The 27,263-nt window shown below is 37.5% G+C and overlaps 1 protein-coding gene across 7 annotated transcripts; it reads right to left on the reverse strand.

Moving 5' to 3' along the window:
* On the reverse strand, positions 1 to 27,263 carry SLTM (SAFB like transcription modulator). Of its 7 annotated transcripts, none has more exons than XM_084293609.1 (21): positions 26,986 to 27,263; positions 26,512 to 26,599; positions 17,931 to 17,995; positions 17,413 to 17,598; positions 16,934 to 16,981; positions 15,988 to 16,015; positions 14,160 to 14,574; positions 13,547 to 13,596; positions 11,382 to 11,500; positions 9,691 to 9,840; positions 9,494 to 9,603; positions 9,246 to 9,406; positions 8,839 to 8,930; positions 8,451 to 8,614; positions 7,210 to 7,384; positions 6,482 to 6,606; positions 5,326 to 5,496; positions 4,129 to 4,443; positions 3,526 to 3,667; positions 2,616 to 2,773; positions 1 to 2,280 (listed from the first exon to the last, which is right to left on the reverse strand). In XM_084293609.1, the coding sequence occupies exons 1-21, from the start codon at positions 27,193 to 27,195 to the stop codon at positions 2,172 to 2,174; spliced, it is 3,081 nt and encodes a 1,026-aa protein (XP_084149735.1). In that variant the 5' UTR covers positions 27,196 to 27,263; the 3' UTR covers positions 1 to 2,171. The 7 variants fall into 7 exon arrangements, with proteins under 7 accessions (XP_084149735.1, XP_084149732.1, XP_084149729.1 ...); XM_084293606.1 differs by having other exon boundaries at positions 3,526 to 3,679; XM_084293603.1 differs by having other exon boundaries at positions 3,526 to 3,679; positions 14,160 to 14,628.

A 27,263-nucleotide genomic window follows, 5' to 3' on the forward strand; every position in this document is an offset into this window, starting at 1 on the left:
TTCTCTCTGCTCCCATCTTTCCTGAAAGGTTACTTACCAGGAAAAAAAAAAAAAAAAAAACACAACACAATTTAACTCACTTTATTTCATTCCTCTGGAACATTCCAGATACTTAAGTTTCTCCATACAGCAGACTGTAACTGAGCATGATCTGTAACTGAACTTGATGCTTCTCTAAAAGACAGTCTGGACCAATAAAAGCTTTCAGCCTTTATTCAAATACTTTATAAACCCTTCTCAAGTTTTATTTTCAAACTATGTATTTCTGTCCAGCGTCCAGTTTTGCAAATATACAATTCAGTGTAGTGGATTAATTGGCTTTTAACTTCTTAAACACCTAGGTTGTAATCATATGCTCATGCTGCTCAGGTAACAGAGGTGTCTTGTACCTAATATTGCTGATAGGTTAAACCTTTCTTTACCAAGCCCAAAACCATTCAACATTAAATAAAAGAAAAAATCATCCTGCTTGACACCACGCAAAAGAGCAATTATTGGTATACCCAAACAACATGGTGCATTTAGGACTCTTCAGCCACTATAATTCAGTTATAGTAATCCATATTAAAGTAAACTGTATCCAGGCCCTATTAAGGGTAACGTTCTACCACAGCTTTGCTATACAGAAAAAGCAAAAGTCTATAAATACTTCTTTAGGCCTCCCCTGAGAGTTCAGCATTTTTTTGGTACTTATCTTTCTGGTGCTATTGAAGGCACTTCTGTTTTCAATTTAATAGTAGTTAAGGAGGCAATGAAGGTAGAAGCTTTTTACAGTCAGTTACACGATGTTCATGTGAAAACTGTATTTTGTCTACGTAGATGTTGGAAATCATACTATTCTTAAAGCCCTTTATAATCCACCAGAATAAGGTAATCAATAGTCAGTACCTCTAGGACTCACTCTACTAAAGTCACAGTAATGGTAAGATGATACCATGCATTTGTATGAAATACAAAGATCCTATTTTCTCTTAGCTGTTAATTTTGTTAAATCATGTGCTACTGAATGCACTTATGAAAACTAAAGTTCTTCATGAAAGTTCCTCTATTGTAGGAGAAGTATATTTAAGAGTATTTTCAAACTATGGTTTGGGTTTAAAAGTGTCGCTGAAATAAGCGGGTACTTTTTTGAGGTAGACTACAGCCTACTTATTGTTAGAAGAAATTTGAGCAGCTGAACATTTCAGTTGTACTTTGAAGCAAACATTTTAGTTGGTAGACCTGTAATTGTCATCTGCTATGCTCTTTAGCTATGGTCTCTAGAAGAACTAGTACCAAGTAGTAGAGGAGGTCCTACTGTATGATTAGTTACTCCTTTATTAAATATACATTCCTATATAAGTATGGTGGGGTTGATCTCTATTTAAAAATAGGCATGCTTTAAGGATAAGTAAAACATCTTTTGCAAAAGATTTCTGCGCCAATTAGAAACCAAATTGTTATGATATAGTACAGCTGCAGCTTGACAGTGTCTTTGTTACAACAGAATGGTTTGGGAACTTTAAACACTCATGCTATTCAGAAGGGTCTGTCACTACTTTTTTTGATTTGCTATACTAACATGTCAGTTTAATATTCTCTTCCTTCCCAAAAGACTGTTTCAGAGACTTACTAGAAGCTATACAGAATATGAAGGTTTATTTCAAAAGAATACATTTGCAAGAATACACATAAATGCACTCAATGTAACAGTACCTTCTGCAAAAATAGGTTACATAATACCCGGTAATGAAAGAACGATCTTATTTCTCTACAGATTAGAAAGCAGAGAGAATAGCCTGGATAACCTTCAAAATGGAGGTTATAATTGTGTATGATGGTGTGATAAGTAGCTAACTTTAAAGCATGACACCACGGAGCTAATGTTGGTAAATCAAAACTACTAGCACACAGCTGCAAACTATTGTTTTTGTACAGGATTAACAAATATTTTGGTTCCAATTTGTTTTTATACAGCTCTAGTGCCTCAAGGAAAATGCTTATCAAAGATACACAAAAACTATCCAAAATTACAACGTAACTATTAAAATGCCTCCAAAATTGAGAGGAAAGTAATCATGTTAAATTAAAAAAATTTAACCAGGACTTCCAGACAAGATTTCCTGTTTTTAATCAAAGAAAGTTTACAAGAGATTTCAATAAGTTATCTTGAAACCAAGCAGCTGTAGATCTTAGAATCTTCGTGGAGGTCCACCTTTAAACGGCTTAAATCCTGAGCCACTTCCCCTCTGCATGGAATTCCCTGTGATCTGTACAACTCTATTAATTGGTGAAGAGTTACTGGAAACAAAGGTTTTAAAAAAAAAGAGTTATCAAAAGTATCTATACTCTGGGCATACAGGTAAGAACATTTATCATATTACCTAACTGTTAAACTCAAGTCTCAAAAGAGACTTGAAGCCACCCAAGGAAAGGCTTTAACAGCACTACCACTAGTAATACAGGAACTGTGGAACCAGAGGCTGGCATGGAAAGACTGATTATATGGTATGATGTACAGCAGCAAGCTATCCACTGCAAGTAATGCTGATTGTACTGAGGCTATTACACTTCCTAAACATAAGAAGAGCTTTGAGGGACTGGAGGGGAGTGGGAGGAAGGAATATTTTCTGTACCTTGTGTGTGGAGACATCATGCCACCTCCTCCACGGCCATCTCCCATTCTCCTTGTGTCATGATACCCACTTCCTTGAGAACTAGGTCCATGCCATTCTTTCCTTGGTCCAGTTTCACGACTATGGCGTTCAACAACATGTCTGTCCTCATTATAGTGCTAGCAAGAAAATGAATGATTATATGATGTATATAATATATAATTATATATTCATATATAATTATTATTATATAACAAATAAATGAATAATAAGGCATTTTTCATTATCAAACACAAAGTGAGCTTTTCTATAAAGGTCTCCATTAACACTATTCAAAAATGAAGTAGTTTTTAAAGACTTTGGTCCATAAGCAGCTATGCAATCTTAGAAAAGTCTTGTTACAATAACTCTAGATAAAATGGAACTATTTTGCATTAATGAGTGTATGGGTATCCAGGGAGCGAAGTTCTATGAGCTCTTACTTTACTGCCAGTTCTGTGCTTATCTCTTAATCACTGACAAGCATGTTCCATATATATAATATTTTATATATATAAACACACAAAGAGGAAAGAATTAAATGCTTCAGGATCTAGTAGCATGGAGCATTTAGTCTGCGGGCTTTAAAAACAAGTGATGCAGAATCTTTTTTCAGTGAGTAGCATGCTATAGCTTACAGTGACCAACTGCACTAGAAGTAACATGCGCTGCCTCAAAGATGCTTGACATAAGTACTGTATTTTCTGCAGATTTATTAGCTTATTAAAGAAAGCAAAACACGTGCACCCTTTAAAATAAAAGTAACTTGAAATTAGTCAGAACGCTTGTTATGATTTATGTGATGCTATGTAGAATCATAGAATATGGTCAGCTTATTTTTCCAGTATTATTTTGTATTCTCCAACCACAAACAGAAAAACGTGAGACTTACTTGTCCTCCACCTCCTCTTTCTCCCATCACGCCTCGTTCTCCTTCCCTGCCTCCATACCCAGAAGCACTGCTACGGCTACCAGGAGGTGCACCTCTCACATGTCCAGACACTTCTCTTCCTGATCGGTCTGGCCTCTCACCTCTGTAAAAGTTGCTTTCATCAAAATTCTGGTTTCAGTATAGTAGAATTGGTACCAAATCATATTACATATAGAATTACATATGGACTTGTGGTTTTTAGTTTCCTAGCAATATGCAGTTAGCTTCTTAGAAACATTCTTTTAAATCGATATAGCTCTTTAAATAATTAAAGCTTGCATCTATTAGTTCACATCAGCAGTCTTACATAGACAGCCTCCTTACTATATGTTGTCATGCATAATTAGGTATAAATTGCTGGGAGTCAGCAAGTTTATACATGAGGTTTAGCATACTTGACAGCTGACACACAGGTTTTTCCTAATCTTTCTGGAAGGTGACTTTGCCACTCTTTAGGGTGGGATCTGTTCTCTTTACGCACCAGTTCCTGAGGAATTATTACTATGGATAGATTCTACAAGAATCAGTACTATCACTAATTTCTTGGTTAGCCAGCAAGCTTACCTGCCATCCCGTTTATCTGTGCTTATGCTTCCCTCACTCTTCCAATTTGTTTGCCTAGGTGGATTTGAACCAGTCTCTCTTGGATGTCGACCGTGTGGTATTTCAGGTCTGTCATGAATTATCACCGTTCTTCTTTCATCTCTGTCTCCTCGCACTTCCCGTCTGTCTGTATCTCGAAGTTCACTTCTTGGTTGTGGTGGTTCATTTCTTCTAGAGTCACTGAAGTTCTTAGGATATCTCTCAAACCCTGGCTCTTCTCTTCGGGCTGTTGGGCGAGTCTTTTTTGCTTCACCTTGATTTACAAAACGTTCTCGCCTAAGTTGTTAAAGTAGGAAAAAGTAATTTGATTGTTTCCCATTACTCGCATTTCTCCATACATCTAAGTACAAAGGTTAGAAAATACTCATAAGTATTAACAGTATTTTTGAATGTGAATCTGTGGTATATATCTCAAGGCCCTTCCCACACCAAATTATATTTATTTTTACAGTTGTTAGGCTCAAGCTCAAAATGACATTTTTAAATGGATTTATCTGCTCATAGTTCCGGCAAGAGATTTCAACAGATGCAGGACCTCCCCTTTACCTTCCTAGTGTGAAGCATAGGAAATGCTAGATTTCTGTTTCTTAAGTCAGCTAGAAAATATGTTTCACGTTCACTGCAGCATAACAGTTGAAGTACATAAGTCACAGTTATGTGGTCTTATATTAATTGGTTATTGGAAATATTTAATGGAAACATTAAGTTGGTTTTGAAGTCAGCATCTACTGCAGAGTTGCACAGACTCTAACCAGTGTGACTCATGCAAGTCTTCTTCTCATTAGGTCAGTTGCTTTTAGCCTTATTTATTATGATGAATTATTATGATGAATTTACCATGTACAACAGATCTAATCCATTGGAACCCACTTACAACTAGATGCTGAAGGAGGAGTAATTGCGGAATTTCTTCTGAAGTGTCATGAAAAAAAGCCCACCAGACAGCTAATTTGATGTCGCCAGAGAAAAGCAGATATTTTATGCTATGAAGGGCAAGTCCCAAGATCTTTTCAGGACACTACTGCAATTCTATTGCAATTCTATGTATTTGTTGCATAAAGCTTTTAGCATGACTTTAAATTTTGAAGTAGTTAGAGGTGAACTCCAGAGAGATAGAGATGTTGGCAGGTAAATACCTGCCCTATTACTTAAACTTACCTATCAAAAGAAGATGATGGAACAGAAGAACCTTCTGGATATCGTCCCCGTTCTCTGTGATCAAAATCATTAAACCTGTTCTGCTGGCGACTGTAGTCTGAACCATGACTAAAACGTGCATCTGTATCAAGAGCCATCTTCTTATTTTCATTCCAGTAAGGATCATCTCTCCTTTAAGAGAAGCAAATGAATCCTTATCAGTTACATATATCCAAATCATGGCCTAACAGAAAACCATTCAAGTTACCAGTTACTTGTCTGCTTTAAAGACAAGTATTTAACCCGTGAAAAGCCTCTAACAGTCAGTCACTTTAAATAGTGAACAAAATCATTTAAGAACCACCTCCCCCCACTCTGGTCTGCAAATTAAAGAGCTGGTATCAATAAACAGTAATAAAGATCTATGCCACAGTATACTGTCTTGAGCAGTTTAAGGAAACAAAACATTTTATGCCCCATCCATGCAAACTGAATCCATGCAAGATTTTGCCTTCAAAGCAGCCTTCTAGAGAAGCAAAAAGTTCAGAACGGTATTCTCAAGAAAGAACAGTATGGGGAGTGTCACAGCCTTGTTAATTAGAAATACTCAGGTACAGTCTTTATGACAAGAATGCAAGATACTGAAATGTATACAAATGAAGCTGTCTTTACTCCCCTAATGAAAAAATATTAGTGTTCTGCTACTGTCTCTACGATGAGAACTTACATTCCACTGTATCTCTGTTATGTAAATTTTATGGCTAAGGTCTCAGCCATGTGACTCAAACATCAAGTGATAGATGTCATCAGCTTCAGTAAAAATTAAAAGCCATCACATTGACTCTCTGAACCATTAATTTACCAGATATGTGAATTCTTTATGAAGTGGAAGCTAGACATTTCAACCATTTAAAGAGAAATGAACAGCTTTTCTCAGCAAAGTGCACACAATTACTTTATGCTCTTTTGGTACAAGAATTTATTCATGGGCTGCTTCTTGTATTTCAAAACCTTCTGTTTCATACTTGGCATAGCCTAATGTAAAAATCATACTAGAAATTCAGTTCTTTTAGGAAGATTCATTTCAGGCACAAACACCTTTTCAGGTCTGCCATGAAGGCTGTAGCTGTTTGTTTTTACTAAGGGCTCTAAAACAGTGGTTTGAGAATTAGATTACCTGTGATCTACATCACGTGGACGTTTCAAAGAATTCCTCTTTTCCTGTTCATAACGAAGTTGTTGCTGTTGTCGACGAAGTTCTTCCCTTTCACGAGCAATACGCTCTGCTTCTTTCCGACGTTCCTACCATAAAAGGGTGAAAAAACACAAACAACCTCTTACTAGGGAAACCTGTAAAACAGATAGCAAGCATACAGACCTAATACTTGATAGTTTTCTGCTAGAGACTGTCTGATATATATATCATCCTTGGAGAGCATTCCACATTAAAGAGCATAAGGACTACTTTAAGAGGAAGTGTTCTTCCTCTTTATATCTGGAGAAGCTATTGGCTATTAAGTATAAATATCTCCAGGTGCTTCCTTATGTTGCTAATGTGCTCACTGCCCAGAAATGCATTTCATTAGGTTCGCTCTGCCACTGTTCTCTAGAAAAAAACAGTAAAGTTACTTAAAACTAGCAATGATCTCGTGAATTTCAGTATCAGTGTTTGTGACAAGACATATACAGCTACTGTATAATCAGTAGCAAGAACTTGCCATCAATTTACAAGCTAAACAAGATAAAAGACTACTTTTGTTGTTTTACATTGTGAATTATTTGTTTTTACATTGGTTCTTTTAAGGCCTGGGTGGAAGGGTGAAGAGAGAAATTCATAGCAAGTACAAACTGGGTTAGTCCATTATGACAGGCATATTTATATTTTTTTTGACTAGAATGCAATACCTGTTCAATACGAACACGCTCTCTTTCCAAACGCTCACGTTCCATCCTTTCCCTCTCTAGTTTTTGCCTTTCAATTTCTAATCGTTCTCTTTCCCTCTGCAAGCATTCTTCTCGTTCATGCATTATTCGTATACGTTCTCTCTCACGACGCTCCCTCTCCGCAATTTCTCTTCTCCTGAAAAAGAAAAAGCAAAGGAGGTAGCAGAAACTCATCTGAAAATAATTCTCATCCAAAACTAACATCACCTCAGGCAGACATAGACAAACTATTTGAGAGGAGACTATTAAGAGAAGCCCTGGTATTAAGAAGTCTATACTCCTTCTAGCCCCAAGTAGCCAAACTGTCCTTAGCATATTCTGCAGAGCCATTTAAGCAGACAACTGATACTAGAAAAGTTTATGTCAAGAATCATCATTCTGATTTTATTTTTTTGTGCTGGATTCACACTGCTGTGTTTATTATCTGTTGTTATTATTATTATACTATGTTTATTATCCACCAAATAACAACAGCGTAGTAAAGAATATGATCTGGATCTTTAAAATACTTTGTTTTAGCTCTTGCCTGCTTCAAGCTAACAAAAGTTTACTTACTGCTTTCTGTCCAAAAATAAAGACAAAATAACATTGTCAATATTCATTCATAATTCTGACTTGCACAGGTTAGGTATACATGTGAACAACTTGATTTGGCTTTCTTCTTCCCACTTCCTATAAAACAGCTTACAAGAAGCAGGAAAGGCATTTTCTCCTATAAAATTTATGCCTGCTGGGAATTCCTTTGTTTAGGGAAATCCAGTCAAAAACAAGTCACTTTATCCTTTGCAAGATTTTGGCCAAATAAAGTGAGACAAATAGAAGAGACCAACTGTTTAGTCCTTTTATGTAGAAACAAGATGGTATTGTGCTTGATTTGTCATTTAGGCATACAATAGTTCTCTAAAAATCATTATTTTTGGCCACATCTCCTATTCAACTTCTCATATTTTCAAAAAGCAAACTAGCATGCAGTAACACCCCCTCTAACAAACACTAAGCTATGCGTGTACACACATGTGACTATTAAAAGATTAAGCAAATTTTGGAGTCAGTTAATTTGTATGAAGATATTGTTAGGTAGAGTCCCAGACTTTAACATCTGAGTAAAAGGCTTGACAGAACACATTCTAATTAAATTTCTAAAAATAGTATCTGATCAATTAATGTGTAAAAAAGCCTTTAGCAAAAAGTTGAATTACTACCTTCGGAGTTCAACAGCTCGTCGTATTCTTTCCAATCGAACCATGTGTTCTCGCAATCTCTGTTCCTTCATCTTTTCAAAAGGCAAGATATCCTTTCTACCCCTGTATTCCCTGAATTTCACTTTATCTTGAATAATACGCTCTTTGTTCCTCAATATCTGTGGCTATAGATAGAGATTACAATGGTTATTTCAGAAGTCTCATTCCTTAGGGAGATTTCTGGATGCTATGTTCAAATATCATTAACTACTTATCTATCCCAAAGCATAGAGAGCTTCTATCTCTGCTTAGCAGTTTGCGATAATTTATTGACCCATCACAGTAAAGACATCAACAGTATAGTAGCATCAATTCAAATAAGGATTCTATCAAATCTACAGATACTTACTTTTTCAAATCTTCCCCTTCTAACTGTCCTAGTGTGGCCTTGGTCTCCTTTTGTTTGGTCTAGAACTACAACTTGACCTGGGCTTTTACCACCTAGTGAAGGGGGAAGAAAAAAAGGAGAAGGGGTTTAAAACAAACATCTCCATTTGCCTACTACAGATTTTCTTGGGCAAAATTTATAAATCTCTAAACCAAGCTGTTACTGGTAGAAGCATACCAGCACGTCTGTAGTTAAGTAGTAATATAAAATATGGAAGCTTTCACATCAGATATAGTAGATGTTACTAGAGTCTAAAAAAAAAAAACAGGCGTTTAATTGCTTTGCTTCCACATTAAGAGCAGGAACATGCCCCCAAAATAAGTCAGACACACAGATTCAAAAGGAAGAAACATGGCTATATTGCATACTTATTCTTTTCTTTTCTTCAGTTTTTTTAGTGGATTCTTGATTAGGGCCACTTGCTCCATTATCATTCTTCTCATCTTTACCTTCTGTTTTCTTGGCTTCTTTACCTTCTTTTTTTTCAGATTTCTCAGATTTCTTTTCTTCTTTTTTGGTTGATGGAGTTCTTGTTAGGAGAGATATAGAAACACGATGAGGAAGATTTAACTTAAAGGATTTTTACAACTTCAAAAGACACATATGAAGTTCTTACTTGCTGGCTTTATCACTTGATGCCGTTTTCTTATCTCCCGTGCTTCTACCTGAACCAGATTTCTCATCACTTTCCTTCTTCAGCTCCTTTTTGGAGGGATCACCTTTCACCTATATTTTGTCCAAAAGCAAAAAAGTTAGTACGGATTCTTGCATAAGATGGTCTATTCTAGGAAGTTTGCATCTTAGTAAACCTACTTTCTCAACAGAAATTTGTTGTCCATGCAGCTCTGTTCGATGGAGGTGTGCAATACATCTAGCCACTTCTGTACTTGAAGACATAGTTACTATGCCATAACATTTTGCCCCTGGGCTTCGTGCATTTGTGACCACCTTTGCGCCAAGTACCTGCGTAAACAGGTGAAATTTAGGATTTTAGACATACATTTATAATAAGGAAGAGATGATAGTCCAATAATATTTTTTATCCTAGCTTATATGTAAAATAAAAACCTACACTCTGCTAGGAGTGATTCTACAAATTTTTAAAAGCATAGTTCACCTTTTTGAAAATTTTCAAATCATGGCAAATTAACGCTTACATCATGTTTTGACCAATAAGAGCTTCACGCACATTACCCAAACTCTTCTTTTGATAAATTACCATCAAAAGTTATTCACAAAAACACCACTGATGTGTGACTCAAAAAAGTCAGCATCTGCCAATTAATCACAGGAAGGTATAAGCATTATTATGCGGTAATTTAATAAGGCAGAAAATTCTTCAGAGGCAACTAGCAGATGTGTCAATTAAGCAGTTTCAGCAACCAGCTCTTTGACACCTGCATCTTGACAAAGCATTAAGCTTTGTGTTGCTGCTCCCTGTTAGAATTTCTTTACCTTCTGGAGCTAATCTTTTTGATCTAGTCTTGCTCTAATGCAACAATTTAATCTTTCTAGCAGCCTGCAATGGTATAGTCATTCAGACGTTAAATATTTACCAATTTATTTAAATAAGAAATGTAAGTAAATACAGGTGCTGCCAAGCATCTCTACAGCAAAAGCAGACAAAGAATTAGAAGTTTTAACAAAATATACTCTCAGGTTTCAATACCTGTGAAGGTGCTAAATAAAAACACCTCCTTAATTTATTAGGAAATTCTGATTTCCAATAATCAGTACACATACTTATTAGCCACAGTGTGAAGTTTCTAACTAGCCCCAAAGATAAAACAACATAACTGCACAAGTTCACACAGATGCTATGAATTCACACAGTTGACATTAACTCCTTTGAGCAAGGAGAAAACAACTGTTTTCAGAAGAATGCTGAGCTTATATGGATTTTTTTTTTTTTTTTTTTTTTAGTGTTCTATACAATTCCCATGTTAAACCAAACCAAAATCCAGGAAAAGTAAGTTGGTTTAAGCAACATGTAACAAAGCTTATAAAAAATATTAAGACTCTTTGAAAGAACAGACATTAAAAGCTACTATATTTTTAACTTCTTTTTTCCATCATTCAGAAGCCCTCAGAATGCTTTTTTTTTTTTTTAAAAAAAAAAAAAAAAAAAAAAAAAAGGTTTCCCAGTGCAGCAGATGCTATAAGGACTTGCTATAAAGACTGCTTGTTTTGCAATTTAGCTACTGGCACATTATCTTACACTAAGTCCTGACCAGTCATATTAGTGACATTTATTTTCTGTCTTACCTCAAAATGAAGACAATTTTCAAAGTTAACTTATGGTTCTTCCTGTAAGCACAAACTCTTATTTTAGGTGCTGAAGGTATTGTGGTTTTTTTGTTTGTTTGTTTGTTTTTGATTACACTGGTTAGACATTTCAACTCACTTGTGTTTAAATGAATAAATATTTAGTTTCTGTATCTGAATAGAGGAGGGGGTGGGGGAGGAGACACACACAACACACAATATCACACCACATGGAATACCTTTCCATATTTGCCAAAGAGATTTTTCAAGTCAGCAGCTTTTGTGTTGGAAGAGAGTCCGCTAACCCACAGGTTTCTAGTTGAACTTCCACTGCTACCACTAACACTGCTTGCACTTCCTGAAACAAGTTTTGCAAAACAGCCAAAAAATTAAGGAAACAAAAGGTATTATCAATATTGAACTAAACTGTTGCTGAAAAGAGAAACTTAGCCTGTTACCTTTAAGTAACTGTTTATCCGGTTACCTTTCTTGAAAAGACTTCTATATAAAAAAAATATATGCCATAAGATTTAATTCATTCACCCACGTATTGAGACCAACAGCTTGGCTAACTCATACCCAGAAGACAAAGCTAGAAAATCATACAATCCTCTGCTTAAAACATGCTTTACCCCTCATTTAGATACTTAATAAGAATCAAACAATTGAAGCTAAATTTACGTAACTTCTATCTAAAAAGGAAAAGATTTTTTTAGCACCCAACATTAATTCTTCATCAGTGTGTCTTTACACTAGTAATGTTAAAGAGACAACTGAAAGGTAAACAGAGGAGACAGTTAATCCTCATTATAGCTTATTTTTCCTAGCCCCAGAATGTGCCCGATTTCCACAACTTCAGGAAGCATCTGCCCTCCATCCAGAGCAGCTTTTTAGAAGTACTGCTGGATGTAGCCCACCAAATGTGATTTCACGTATACTAGGAAAACACTAATGAGAAGCTGGAAAAACATTAAAATTTTACATTAACATTTAAAAAACAACCATACAAGCTAACAGTACAAAACACCAAACGACACAAAAACCACCACCACTTACACATATTAGCCATTTCTGTAGCAACACAGAACTAAGAAGTCAAGAAAGTCACGTATAGGTGTTCTCAACATCTATTGTATTATTTTGCTCAGTTCCTTGTTGTTTGCTGTTAAATGTTTGAACTGCTTCTGATTAAGGTAAATTATAGCTAGTTATACAGGAGAGACCAGAACTGGAGCTCCAGTTAAGCAGTTGGAAAAATCTGGTAGTATGTTATTTTTGAAAATAATTAAGTTACTTTTTAAGAACTACCATCTTGTTAGCAGGTGGTTCTCCTTCAATGCATCGGTTAATTAAAGCAAAAGGCAACAAACCCACCATTATCTTCATCTAGGATTATCCCAATAGTTATTTTGATAATCCTAATTATCTTGATACACTGCAATATGCTTAGAATATCCTTAAATAGCCACTATACTGGCTTTGCATATGTATTTTAAGAGAGCCTTATGATAGTTACTACTATAGTTATTGTATTTGCCATCGATAACATGAAAACAGATTTGCTGTATCTTTATTTAACTTCAAGTATATAAATATCAATGAACAGACAGGCATCTACAGAAGACAGTTATGTCTGTCACACAAATTTCCCCTCAAAAATTCATTTATCAGGTAGAGTTCTATTCATCCATTGTGAAATGCTAGAGATTGTGACGAAGATTTTTGGCAGAGAGCTAATAGGCAGAATAAGGAGACACAAAGAACGCTTTTGTTCAGCTCTGAGGCATCAGTATACCTGTTGACATTAACACACACTGGAGCTCCACTCTATATTTTTAGATCGTAATACCAAGTTTTATGGTAACAGAAGGAAACTCCAATGCATACAAATAGCTTCCAACTTCAACATACTAAATAGCCACAAGTGCTATTTTGTTAGCTAGCATGCTAGCTGTTATATTGTAGTTGACAGTTCATTTTATTTAGAAGTGAGCTAGAATTAGTCTATGTAAGTAATTTTGTTGGTGTTATGTTTAAGTGTTTTTTGCATTTTTTCTGTGTATATATATACAACCATTTGTGTTGAGCAGGCATATTTGAAAATTATACCAAATTCTCACAAAACAAACACCTGGGAGACGTTAAGTAGAATTTGCTTACGGTAATGTTTTGAAATAGAAGAATATATTTTCCATAGAGTCCTTAGAATAAATATTTTATAAGGAGTCCAACGTAAGGGGAAATACACACACACACACAGAGCTAATAACTACTGCACCTCCAGCATAATTTACTACAGACAAATGAGTTCAATTAAATAAGCCATTTTAGTGCATGGCAAGAAAGTTCTCAAAGAGGAAGGCATTTACTCCAAGGCAATACTACCCTAGCTTGCAATAGTTACCTTTATCATCCTTTGATGTTGTCTTGCTTTCTTTAGATTCCTTAGTGGAGCTAGAGAAGCAAATCAAAAATCAGAAGAAAATTGAAAACACAGTATAAAATGCAATACTTACAAATTCTACTAATACTAATAGACAAGTTAACATTTCAAAAAATAAAAATAAAAAGGGCTAGGCTGTATATTTGAACAAAGGATTCCCTTATGGATTCTTGCACTGATTTTCCCCAGGATGCCTGAAGATCTAGATTTTCTGACAACTCTATTCAGTGGATATATGGCAATCTTCTCCAGATTTCAGGACGGGGACTTGACTTCATTTTGTGTTCTTAGAACTGATAGCTGTTCATTACCATCATCACAAGGACATTTAAAAAACTCGTCAATTTGAAAAAAATAAATAAATGCTGACAATTCGACAATGCAATCACAGTAGGACATAGTGTCTATACGAAGATCTTGAATTTTAAAAAGTAACTTATGGCGGTCAAAAAAATCTATAGGCAGGAGCATAGGATACTAATTATAAGATTCTTGCTGCTACCCCCTTAATGTAGAGTGATCTTATTGAATGCTGGTACTCAGTATCGTAAAGAACTGACATAGAAAAACAAACCTCTTTGCTTGACCAGAGGCCCCAGTAGACGAGGGACCTTTCTTCAAAGTATCCTTTTCTTTGTCTCCAGATTCTGCTTTCTTTGAACTTTCTCTGGCTTCCTTCTTGACAGGATCACCCTTCACGCAGTCTTCCTTCTTACCATCTTTATGGTTCTCAGTCGTCTCATAGTCCTTGCTTTCCTTCTCCAGGCTCTGTGAAATGGTATCCTGCCCGTCCTTTGGCTTACTTGCTTCAGAATCTGTAATTTTCACATTTTTACCTGTTTCTAGGAGGTCATCACCATCAAAATCCAGAGTGATGGCATCTTCAGCCTGGATTGTAACCGATATGTTATCATCCTCAGCTTCTTTCACAGAGGTGTTAGCTTCCATCTCTTCGTGAGCCGTGTGATCAGCCTCAGCTAGGCTTTCTTCTGAAGGAAGAGGTTTAGATACTTCTTGTGTACCATCACCAGAACCTGCTTTATCTAAGAGGATTTAACAGGAATAAATATGGCAAAACAAGAAGTTTAAACAATTTCATATTCATAAGCTAGAATAGGACCTAGAAAATACAAAGCCAGTTATTAGCACTGATGGAAGGTTAGGAAAAAAACACAAGGTGTATTAACACAAATATAAATCCTTTACCCAGGATCACTTATTCTTCATGGCAAAACACATTTTCTAGAGACAAATACCAAAACATTAGGAGTCAGAATATGGTTCCATCCTGGAGATACCCGTTCTTCATAAGAAGTATCCATTTTCCAGTTTAAGATTTAGCATGTCGTAAGAAAATAGTTGCTTTGGATGCTCACAGTTTGGATTAATCCATCTTTGAATCTTCCTGGTTGTACGACTTCCAGACTTCCCAAATCCAAAAGAGTTACAGTCTTGGAGAATTTCAGTCAGTCTTCCATACTGGTTTTCTTAGGCTTTTCCTTTCCAAGAGCGGTTTGGCAGTCAAGTTAGCTGTACAAGGTTGCTGCAGAAAACGGAGGATCGTCCTTTAATCCAGAGTTCGTAGACGAATGGTTCTCAGTCTTCATCCACTGGACGGATTTTCCATCTCAGTCCCACACTGGCATCTCCAACAATTCTTGGGTTTGCACTGAAGAGATACTTCAGTTGTAGGTCCCTCGTAAACAAGGAGTCTGTAGTTTTATTCTGTAACTTCAGTGTTTATTCCATCTTGCGTAAAGTGATGGTGTTCCATGTCCTTTCTAGTCCACAATATGTAGAATCCTTAAGACTTCTGTCCAGAAAGTCTGTTTGCCCAAGTGCATCATATTCCTTCTATAGTTTCACTAATGAGCACAGCTTAAAAAAAAGTAGCCACTCCACAGATTTCCAAATACTTGTTTTACCATTCTATATACAACCAGTATTTCCAAGTGACAGTTAACTCAAGCATATGACGGTCCATACATATGTTGGGCGCTCAAGTTCAGCATAAGAGCGTATCATTTCCACTCAAGTAAACATCAGTTACTGCAGTGCAAGTTGGAAGCATTTGCATCAAGACTTACCGTATATTAAAATCAGAGTCCTTGAATACTATGGTTTTTTGATTCAGTTAAGATTCATAGTATTACAACTATTTTATACATCCACCACAGTAACTGATAAGTACTGTAATCAGCTCTTAAAAGTAAAGTAACTCTTAAGAGCAAAATAAACCCAATGACTGCAATAATTCCAGGTGCTGAACTTAATAAGGAGACAACTGATACTTAGTACTTGAGAGAAGACTACTATTAGCAAAGAGACTGAAAGTTACAAGAGAAAATTGCTTGGTCTATCAGGCTAAAGACCTCTTAAACTCTATTAAACTTCAAACATACCTTTCTCATTTTCTTCATCTTCACCATCCTGCAAGAAAAGGAAGTCAAGACTAAATGTCTTCTATTTTAGAACTTAAAGTAGAACAGTTCATATTTTCCATAGAACTTCTATCATACAAAGGTAAATTAATGAATCATAAAAACCATTTCCAAAGAAAAGATAACGAAACCAACCTTTTCAAATCACTGAAAGTTTAGTATAAACTTCACTGGTATTTATCTCCAATACTTGCAATATGTAGCTGTTTTCTCCCTCTGGACACCACCTTCCCTTAAGATGTTTCTAAACTGTCCCTTATCCTGCTAAAACCTCCCGAACAGATGTTACACTGAGTACTACTTACAACAAAATGCAAGCAATCCATCATCAGCTTTGAAAGAAGAAACTACCTGGTTTCAGAAAAGTTTAAAACTAGATAGACTTCCCTCATTAACTGTTTCTAAATGAAACAGCAATTTTAACACGTATTTATTTATCATTAACACCTCTAATCTGTCCCTTTTTCAGATGTCAGTTCTATGCAACTCAGAATGAATTTCTGATCTTAAAGATGTTACAGATGTTAGTTTAACAAAAATATTCTCCAAAGGCAAAGTTAGAAAGTTAAAACAGAAGTAGTAGATGTACATGTATATCTAGAAGGCTGTATACACTTTGTTATATACTTTGTTAACATTTGTCATGGCCCTTTGAAGTATTTTTAAGAGTTTAAAAAAAAATACCTTACTAAGTCTATGCACCGAACATTCCCAAATTAGACAGGAGTTTGCATTTATACACTTTTTTCTTATTTAATTAAAAAAAAGTGTTCTATAACGTAATACAATAAAGGTAAACAGTCTCTGACCCTCTAAGATGCAAACTGGAACAGAAAGCAAGTGTAAAATGATCTTTTCCAAATTAACTGATATGAAAATCAGTTTATACATATGATTTGGAACTTACATGGACACTTGTGAAAGTGTAATCTTCTATGTCTTGACCTTCATTTTCCTATGAAAACATAAAAAGGACTTGCTAAGCAAGCTATTTGTAACATACTTTAAATACATTCAGAGTCAATAAATTCAATTAATTCAGAAAACATTTTACACTCAAAATGAACATCAATGAGTGCTTTTCCTAATTTGCATCTTAGAGTTCAGTGTTCAGATTATGTACGTCATTACTAGTAAAAAGGGAAAAGAACCCCTTGGGAACCCAGTCGTGGACTGTGGTACAGTTTTATCAACTAATGCCACATTTGTTCCAGGACTATTCAGATACAGGCCAAGAAAAACAGAAAAAAAAAAAAAAAAAGTAACTCATCTTTTGGAGATAAGCAAGCAAGACAAAGCAGAAAAACTAGTTCTTAATGTCCCATTAGCACAGATAAGAAAATATGCATTTTGCTGATAAAGAAGCACATTAAAATACAAGAGTACCTGACTTTCAGAATCCTTTTCTATATCTTCTGTTGTCTCTGCTGGCTCCAAGTTGTGGTATCTTTTCTTTTCTGCTGATGGGAGTTCTTTAGAATTCAAGTTCTCATCTTCAACAGATTCTTTAAAGTCCTTTAATTCATCATTTCCATCTTGATCACTTGCATCTTGAGTCTCCAATTCACTTTCCTTTTGATGTGAACAAATGTTTGGCATGATTATCAGCTATATTCTGAAAAAAAATCACTGCCAAAATTGCTGTTTTTGCAAAATACTGTATCGCAGCCATAATAAGAATTAAGTATACTTCAAAAAAATCCCACACCTTCACACACTGCAGCATGACAGCTCTTAACACAGTAAAAAACAATGATCCAGATTTCCATGTAAATTAGCCCAGAGAAAACGGAGTTTTTTGTTTGTTTGTTTTTGAAATAAAGCAAAACACTGAACTTAAATAGCAACTGGAATATTCTCTCTCTCTTTTTTTTTTTTTTTTTTTAAATACATACTTTTATTACCTTGACAAAGGAATCCTCTTCAACTGAAGCATCACCAGTTGATTCATCAGCTTCCTGCTTTTTACCTGAAATGACAGGATATGCTAATGATGAAAGCTGCTAAGCAGAGCAGGCTTTCTTCCAATACTGATTATGTGCTGTGCTACAGTTTATTATTCTCTGTTCACTATTATATAACCCTCCCAAAGTCTAGTGTTTTTGAGGCGGGGAGAAAAAAGTCACACGAGCTAATATGAACAATCAATGCTGTTTCATAAACAAGCAGTTACATCCAAGTTAGTGATTTTGATATCAACTCTTCTACTTCCAGAGATGATGAAATTGAAGAGAACGTTAGTGTGTATTTCTAGAATTACTGGAGCTAAACTATACTTTATAACTAACATTCTGGAAAGGCCACTCTTTATAGGATAATTAGCAGCACAAAACAATTTAGGTTAGAAGGGACCTCAGAAGGTCTGCCGAACCTCTGGCTCCAAAGAATGCAAACTTTCAAATTATGATCAGATTGCTCAGGGTTTTATCTAGCTATGTTTTTGAGTATCTACAAGCATGTGAAGTCCACAGCTTCTACAAGCCTCCATTTTCAGTGCTTTTCATCACTAGAGGCAACTAGCAGCAGAATTGAGTCAGGTCAAGCACTGGCTTTTCTACATATTCTTTAGTGTACAGAGGGCATGTTCCATCAAAGAATTCTGTTCTTCCAGTACACACATGCTTTTTTCCTAATTAATATGGCTCAGTGGAGATGACAACTAGACAGAGTTCCCTTTGGAACCCATTGCATTTCCTTAACCCTCTGCAAAAAGGAGGCCAGAGGCCTAGATATAGTATGTCCAGACAAACAAGCCCTTTTTAGAGCATTCTGTTTCATTTTATCAAAGATCAGCCTACGTGACAATTTTCAGTAGCTCAAGGTGAAAAAGCAGTTCAGTTGGGAAGGAGCTTTACTATCTTCTGTTGAAACTCAGTATCAATTCAAGACATAAATGAGATGGCAATCAGGATCAGCACTTAACGCGTTAGTTTTTGACCTCATCTCTCTGCTCATCACTTCATCTTCAAACAAATGCTAAATTACCAGTTTTATACTCTGAAGGAATAGAAAAGGAAAACCCAAACTGAAGTCTGATGTAGTATGCACATTTCTGTGACTTGGAATAGTCTTTTTTTTGTCAACAATTTTTCTTAGTCTTTCACACACAGCTCAAATTACATTTCAAAGTTAGAAACTGCAATACTACAGGATGAAAAAAGATGTTTTCTTTCTATTTAGACTCCAATTGTTTTCCTTTTTTTTCCACTGAAAGGCAACACTGACAGCACTCCTGTATACACCATTTTGCATTACAAGGTCAGAAATGCACTAGTCTCCAGGAAAAGATACACTGCAGAAGTCTTTGATTGCAAAACATGAAAAAGTTCAGATCTAAACGCACAGGAGAATCAACAACACATTCCCATTTTATATGTGGAATGCAATAGGTTTGTGAGATTTTGGAGTAAAAACCCAACAGCAGATGTACACTTAGGGAAGCTCGGCTTCCCTCAAAAAGAGTTGTGGACTTATACCAGAAAGGACAGTTTTTGATATGCTTCACATCTGATGTGTGAAAGACAGACTAACCCAACTTTGTATTAATATTTCAGCATTCTGCAACAGAATCCATAACCACAGGTATCTTCAATGTAAGAAAGCAGTGAAACAGCATGGATTTTCTGTTTCAACCCTCTCATTTCAGTTTCTCAGTTTATTAAACTTCAAAGTCCAAGTTCTTTCCGCATCTCATATCCAGACAGGCATACACAGACAGGCAAATACACACAGCAGATGCTGGACATTCAGCAACTAGCTAGCATGTGCTATTTTGAAAACTACTTTAATTCACTTGTTTTGTCAGAGGAAATCTGGCAGGTGAACTTCAGAGGGAATAGAAAAAACAATTGACACAGCTGCCTCAAGTAAGTCCATCACTCTGCAATGACAGCTAGAGAACTGCATTTTACTGCCATGTCCCCATCAAAGGGAAGTTATACCTCTGCATAAAGAAGCCCTCTGTACCTTTTACCTTCTGCTAGAGTAAATGAGACAGACATATGTATCTTAATTGGTCTGCCTTTGCAATAAAAGCCCAGTTTGCTCTGAGTATCAGAGGCATTAAAACACATAAGGAAACCTGAATAACGACCTTTGCTTTGCAGCCTCTAGCCAGAAAGTGGTAGGAAGCTTACTTTCCCTGCTAGTTCTGTGTTTTAGGTTACTTTGACCTGGTTAGCACCACAGTACTTCAAAGGTCTGATACAAATAGTTTTCAGATGCTAGTATAGGTTTGTTAGTGACAGTAACTTGCTAAACCAAAAAAAAAAAAAAAAACCACCAAACCACCCCTGCCTCAATGAAAATTCAGAACTTCTCTACACCGATACTCATTCACAATGGACTCTCATTTTCACAGAACTACTGTGAGATTACAACAAACACACTTCAAGGAAGGTAACTTGGATTACAAGGTATGTAAACAACTACAGTCAGAATAGCTGGGTCTTCTGCAGGCAACAGGTGCAGTGGGTCTCAAGGCACACAAGCTGCTAACACAACAAGATTTCTCACGTGTACAGGTTATCCATGCAGTGGCTATTGGAAGTGTCAGTGTTGTGAACAGTACTCCCCACAAACCTGGGTGCCTGAGCTAACACCACAACCACTAATTTACCTTGATGTGTTGGTACTCTCATAAGCTGCACTCAGTCACTTCTCTGGCTATGGCAATTGCTACCCACCATGAAATTGCAAGAGCATTTACACAGAGAATGGGTAACCTCCTTAGAGGTAAGTAGAAGATCTGAAGCATCTTTAAACCTGCGTAATATCAAACCAACACTTTACTTTCTCATTGATAAGTCTTGCAGTAGCTTAAGTTCATCATATCCATTCACTGTCCTCTACCCAGGGAGTTGAGACTCCCCAGCAGTATCCAGAATTATCTATCAGCTTATTCCACACAACTCAAACTAGAAACCTGCATCTCATGCAGAAGTAGAGTGACACTCGTCACCAAGTTTTGGAAGAATTAGTGATTGCATCTCCTCCGGTATTCCTGGTGAACCCGCAACAAGGTTCTCTCATACCTGATGCTAAAGAATCATTAAAAACATGGGACAGGAAGTAAAGAGGAAGATGGGGAAAGACAACCCTTACAATGGAGTAAACTCTTTGTAACGTTAGAGGCCCACAGCTGCAACTGGAATAGGACCACTTGCCATAACATTACCAGAAGTCACCCTGTTGCATTACTGTATTCTTAACTGTGCTTGGTACCCTATGATACCATTTAAGTTTTTTATAGCTTCTGCACAACACCACTGTTACTCATTTATTTTTTAAGAAAGGATGCACTTTGCAAAACCAGATATTCTCTAGATAATCACCAAGTTGCTCATAACATTTGCCATAATTTCTTATCATATGATTAAGCATTCATAATGCTTCCTAGTGCAGCTCATTAGAGATATCACTCACTTGCACCTTAATGAAGTTACTTAGGAAGTATTTAGCAAGATTAGTTTTTCCTAACAAATTTTCTGAGAGCAGATAAAAAGCTGTAAGTAAGACTTGTATACTATTTATATCTCACTTCAGTAAGGCTGATGTATCCCAACTCAAGTGATGGAAACAGCTTTCTAACATTGGAGCCACCTATGCAAAGCGTTGCTAAGAGTAAGGCTGTGTGCTGTTTTTCAGGTGTTGATTACAGTATCTTCAATTTCTAATCATCAGATCAAAACTGAGATCAGGTATTTTAGCTTAAGAATTTCATTCCCCAAAGAAAGATTTTTTTTATATATCACCTACTGAATAATAGGCAAGAATTCTACCTGCAAAGGGAAGTTCTCTTTACAAATAATTTAAGTACATCTTTCCTCAAAAGAGGAGAACAGAACTGCATTTATTATTTCCTTATGATGTACTGTATCTTGAGTAAAATATTTAGGAGAAAGGAGGGTCTCAACAGTTGGTTTAATATTGACAGAAATACTTCAAAGTTTGCAGAAATACTTAGAGTGATTGAATGCATCACCGCTCAGATGCCTAGAAAAAAAATAAATTAATTGACTCACAAAGTAGGTTTGTTAAGACAGACATGACTTGCAACACTAACAGGCTTAATTAGCTGACACTGCAGCAGTGCTGTGTGCAAGGGCAAGCCCCCCACAAGAGCATTTGGAGAGGTCACTTTTCAGTCTGTGCTACTTTATTCAGCAACTGTGAAACAGATCAACAGAACCGGCCAGCAAGGTCAAACAAGCTACTTGCTTGTCTCAATAAATACATTAAAAAAAAAAATAATAATAATAATAATAATAAAAGCAGGGCAGCAAAGCTCAGGAGGACAACTACTTTGGAAAAAGTATTCTAAAAATATTTATTTAGGAAAAAATCACGTTATTCAAGATTAGAATTAAGCCATTGGTACTAGCACCCAGCAGACTATATCACATATGTAACACACACTTAAAATGCAGTTCGCAGTCCCTGTCCTCTCCAATGCTGGTTCACTGGGCCAGAGAATTCTGATCTAGTGCTGGGCACACTTCACCACACGCTGCAGTATTTCAGAAGTCAAACCACAAAAGTACAGTGACAGATGTTAACACCTTTAACAGGAGAAGGAATACTGGACAGTTTGATAAAACAATTTTAATATTTCTGAGGGACAGATGACATCGCAACAGATCATTTTCCTTACTCCAGCTTCCTTTTAAAGGCCAACAGCTTTACTTGGTTGTTTTAGTCACTTAACAGGTTTAACAAAGAAATGAAAAATTTTGCAGGCAATAGTCTAAGCTAGACACTGTCAGGTGTCAGTGACAATACTGACTCTCAGATGAAACAAATTGGAAATAGATGTAAACCAGGAGGAGACTAAAGCTGCAAAATAATAGGTGACTAAGTGGCCTTAGAAACCTGAAAAGCATCAGAAAACATCTTTGCCCACATTAATACTCTGAAGTTAAAATCGCTTAGTCCAAAATCTGTTCTTCATCTACACAATGCAAAACGTGGCAAAAAAGTAGTTTTCAATCACTGCATTACGATGTATCAATGCAATGCTACCATATTTTTGATTACAGATACTTCAAAGGAACGTTCATATCACAAGCATTAAGAAGATTTAATACTAGCAGTAACCTGCTCTAAATTCTAGAATAACAGAACATTCAAGCTTGAAAAGAACACTTTAAAAAAACTGCCACGTTTTTTACAAAAATGAATTTTTCTTACAGCTGCTAAGTTCCAGGGAGTGGAGGCACAACTGAGGCAATTAAAGTTGGCTTGATGGAACACCCGCTATTTATTCAATTTCAGGCTTTCAGACTTGAATTGTCAAAGCCAGCCAATCTCACCTATATAGCTCTTTTAATTAGTTGCTCTGTAGCTCTTCTTTATTCCAGATAGTTAAATTAGCTTCAGGTAAGAAGTGTTACATTTTGACTAACTTTAAGTCTAGAATTGATCAAGGATTTTGCTTGCATTACAGATTCCTTCTGCAAGTAGGAGTCTTGATGTAAAAGCTTCTAACAGCACACTTCCCTCATGAGTGGATCCACACGGCTCCCTGTGTTTTATCTACATGTTGGCAGGTCTGTAAATGCTCTGTTTTAAATAAAACTCATTCCCCCCTCCCCCCCCCCCCCCCATACAGTATCACATGCTGCAGAACTGGTGAGGTACTGTTTGTAGAAGAAAGTCTATATTCAAGTCAGTTTAATTAAGACCTTATTCTTCTGTTCATGGTAGTTTTTATAGCTGTTTCTTCCCTGTCTCGTAAAAGGCTGGTTCAGTACCACCACTGTCAAAAGCTTGTCATAGTCTAGAAGTCTACAGTACACACTCAGCTGAGTGAGAGGGAGAACAAACAGAGTACCCTCCCCTTCCTCCCAACTCAGCCTGCATCAATATTCTGGATTAAGGTATTCTGACACTGCTATGGAATTAGCCACCTCACTGTTTCCAAAGATCTTAAAGAGATGCAGTAGAACTGGCTACATTCAGAACTAAAACTGATGGCCACCTGACACGATTGATTCTACCCCCTGCAAGAAATCTCCCACTCCTTGGCCTTTTCCGAGGCTGTGTTTTCTTTGTAACTCCAACAAATATCTAGTATTCCTACCCTCCTTTGTACAGCAGTGATAGCATGAAAAACTACTGTAGAACTCAGTGTCATTTATTTTACTGATAGGCAGCAGTAAAATAATTAAAATAAAAACTCACTAGAGTTAGTCTGAAGCTCTTGGGAGAGGCAAAGCACTAGCAAAAGGCTAGGAACAATCTGTGAGCAAAATCAGTAAAGGGCACAACACTACGCATAGCAAAGACCACGTACAAGTACAAGAAGGATCAAGATAGTTAATTTCAAGAGAAAATCCAGTTGACAGGCATGCATCTTCTACATGCCTTCGAAAGTTCCCTAGTGACATGGCTGGGAACAGATTTTTCTAAGTGCTACATTTCCAAGTTTAGAGGTAAACCAGTAAGGAGGGAAATTCTTGGTAACCAGTAAGATATTTCAACAAGGATAAGAAGAGGGAAAGATAACATCAAAATCAGCAGTTAAGACCACAAGGGACAGCTGAAAAGAAAGCAAAGAACTTCTGTGGAACACCTTTCCTTCCAGCTCAAAGGTACTTAACAGAAAGAACAGTTAGTAGTGATCCAGTAAGATCCAGAAAGATTTTCCCTAGACAAATTAATGAGTTCTTGTTCCTTACTTGGAAGATTAATGCTGCATAAACCTCTCAAAGTTTTGGCACAAAGTTTGCTCATAAGACTTTTGTAATCTGAAAAGTACTGAGAAATTCTCCAGTTCAGAGTGAGCCAGTACCAACTTCATGGAGGTCATATTTAGCTCTGAGTTGTAGCAAGGCTGTACATCTCGTACATGAGCCTTACAATTTAGTTCCATAAAAGAGGTGGCAGCACGCAGCTACTGAATGAAGCCTCAGCTCAGGCAGCAGCATCACTAGTAGGGAAGCAATCTTTGCAGAAGCAAAATAGCATGAATACAGAAGAGGCCAGTTCAAATACATCGTGCATGTCATCAATCTAGTTTGGAAAATAGGAGGATGAAAAGCAGGAGATAAGGGAAACTTTTATTACAGCAGAACAAACAGCCATTTAGGTCTCTACATTAAAAATTGTGGAAGCATTCCCTTGTTTAGCTTCCATGTAGTTTTCTTAAGCATCAGTTACCTTTCCCAAAATAAGGAATAAAGCAATGCCACAGAAAATGAAACTGCATTGCTGGCTTATTTTCCTCACACTTTTCTAGCGTGCCAAAAGCACAGAAGAGTTACTACTCAAACTTCCTATACAGGTATGTTTTATTAATAAATTCCCCATTCACAGCACCAGGCAAAAACGTTAATAATCATTTCCATCACAACACTCAGCCTAAGACAAATGACACTGTTATAAGGTTGATCATTTCCACAACAGGTATCTATAGCACATGTGTGAACATACCTAGCATATATGTTCAATGAAGAATACTATGCATAAAACAGGAGTTTCCTTCCCCAGTATTATTTTGCAGGTTATGGATGTCCCCAGAAAAACAGGAAACAGTATCATCATTGTCCCCCCTCTCATTCCACCCCAAAAAAAATCTTAAAATAGTTATGCATAAGGAAACACAGCCAACGCAACCATTGCCAAATATACCAGCTTAAGATCTAAATAGTTAGTTTTTACAACTTAAGAACTCAAGTCTCTTAACTGGATGTTTCATTTCCCAGAAAGCCTTCAGATCATAATCAGGAAACTCTTACTTATAAATCTTGTCTTACTTCAGCAAAAAGTATGTTAATAAATCTGCACAACACAATACTCTTCAGGCCGTGACCCCTACCACAAACATCACTACTCGGGGTCCCTTCCCATGGCTAAACAACCTCTTAGTTTTCCCTCTGCCATTGCGCAGATACTCAGTCTCTACACTGGTGTCCATGTCCAGCATCAGAGCTGCATGGTTCCTATACCCATTTTGCCTACGTTCAGGAGGCAAAGTCCACACTCAGGACCCCCTGCACACAGCATATTCCAAAAAAAATAAATCTCACAGACCATCTGTACAGTCTGAGCACACACAGTAGAAGTCTCCAAGATCAGATCCTGTCAGAAGGCTGTACAGCCACTACCTCATAACACATCACCTACCCAACCCATTTTCCATATATACCCGGTATCCCTATGCTCTGCAAGGCCCCCTTAAGCCTCAACACATTCCTCCACACATCCCACACCCGCAAGTTTAAGTAGATGTGTGACACAGAGACAGACACAGCAGCGTGCAGGAGAAGGAAGTGAGCAGGTGAAACAGGTGGCGATGGGGGGAGCGGAGACGGGGGAAGGAGAAGCAGTGCCCGACAGCGGGTGAGGAGAACGAGGTGTGTTACGTGACAGAAGTAATGAGCAGAACTGCAGCCACGCTACAGGCTACAACCATACACTCCTTAAAGGCGATATATGCAACAAAAAGCTCTTTTAAATACATAATCTATATCAACAGATTTTAACCTTTGCCTTTAGTTGGTTTCTTGGTGGGTGTGTCAGCTGAAACAGTTATTTCAATATTATCTGGATCACCTCCTTCCTCTTCAATAGCCTGAATGAGACAAAAAAGGACAGTTTTTAACTGAGTTCGATTGGAAGCTAGACAATTTGACTTCAGCAAGCATCACTGAGCCAAACCACGTATTCTCTGAAACTATTAGGTATTCTACGAACCACCCTAGGTCAAACCTCGCACTGAAAGCTGGGGGAGGCCGAGGAGAGGCCGGGGCTGACGGCCACAGCTCCAGCCGCGGCAGCGACCCTTCGGAGGGGCAGCCTGGCGACAAGCAGCACGCCTCATAACGCGAGGAGGCCTCCACGCCACACACGGGGCCGTGGCACAGCAGCAGCAGAAGCTCCGAGCCGCCAGCAAGGCGCCCCGCCACAGCGGCCCCGCCGCGGGCAGCACGGGCCGGGCCCCTCAGCGGGGCCTCTCACCTGCTTGAGGCGGGAGATGAGCACCGTCTTGACGCCGGTGACGTCCAGGTTGCGCCGCTTCAGCTCCGACTTGAGGTCGATGACGCGCAGCTCCGCCAGCTTCTTGCTCTCGGTGGGGGGAGGCGGAGGCGGCGGCGCCGCGGCCGCCGGGGCGCTGGGAGCCGCGGGAGCCCCCGCGGCGGCGGCGGGAGAGGAGGCGGCGGCGGCCATCTTAGGGCGAGGGAGCGCGGCGGCGGCACGCACAATGAGCCCCCCCCCCCCGCCCGGCCGGCCGCGAG

The sequence above is a fragment of the Netta rufina genome, assembly GCF_964035555.1.
Source record: "Netta rufina genome assembly, chromosome: 11".
Taxonomy (NCBI): domain Eukaryota; kingdom Metazoa; phylum Chordata; class Aves; order Anseriformes; family Anatidae; genus Netta; species Netta rufina.

What these genes read in the sequence shown, in the direction of transcription:
- SLTM (XM_084293603.1), bottom strand. Translation starts at nt 27,195, where the DNA reads ATGGCCGCCGCCGCCTCCTCTCCCGCCGCCGCCGCGGGGGCTCCCGCG. An exon ending in TCTTTGGCAAATATGGAAAG is followed by an intron (nt 9,841 to 11,381) that starts GTATTCCATGTG and finishes CTGTTTACGCAG; the next exon opens with GTACTTGGCGCAAAGGTGGT. An exon ending in TGAAGAAAAGAAAAGAATAA is followed by an intron (nt 8,931 to 9,245) that starts GTATGCAATATA and finishes CCCCTTCACTAG; the next exon opens with GTGGTAAAAGCCCAGGTCAA.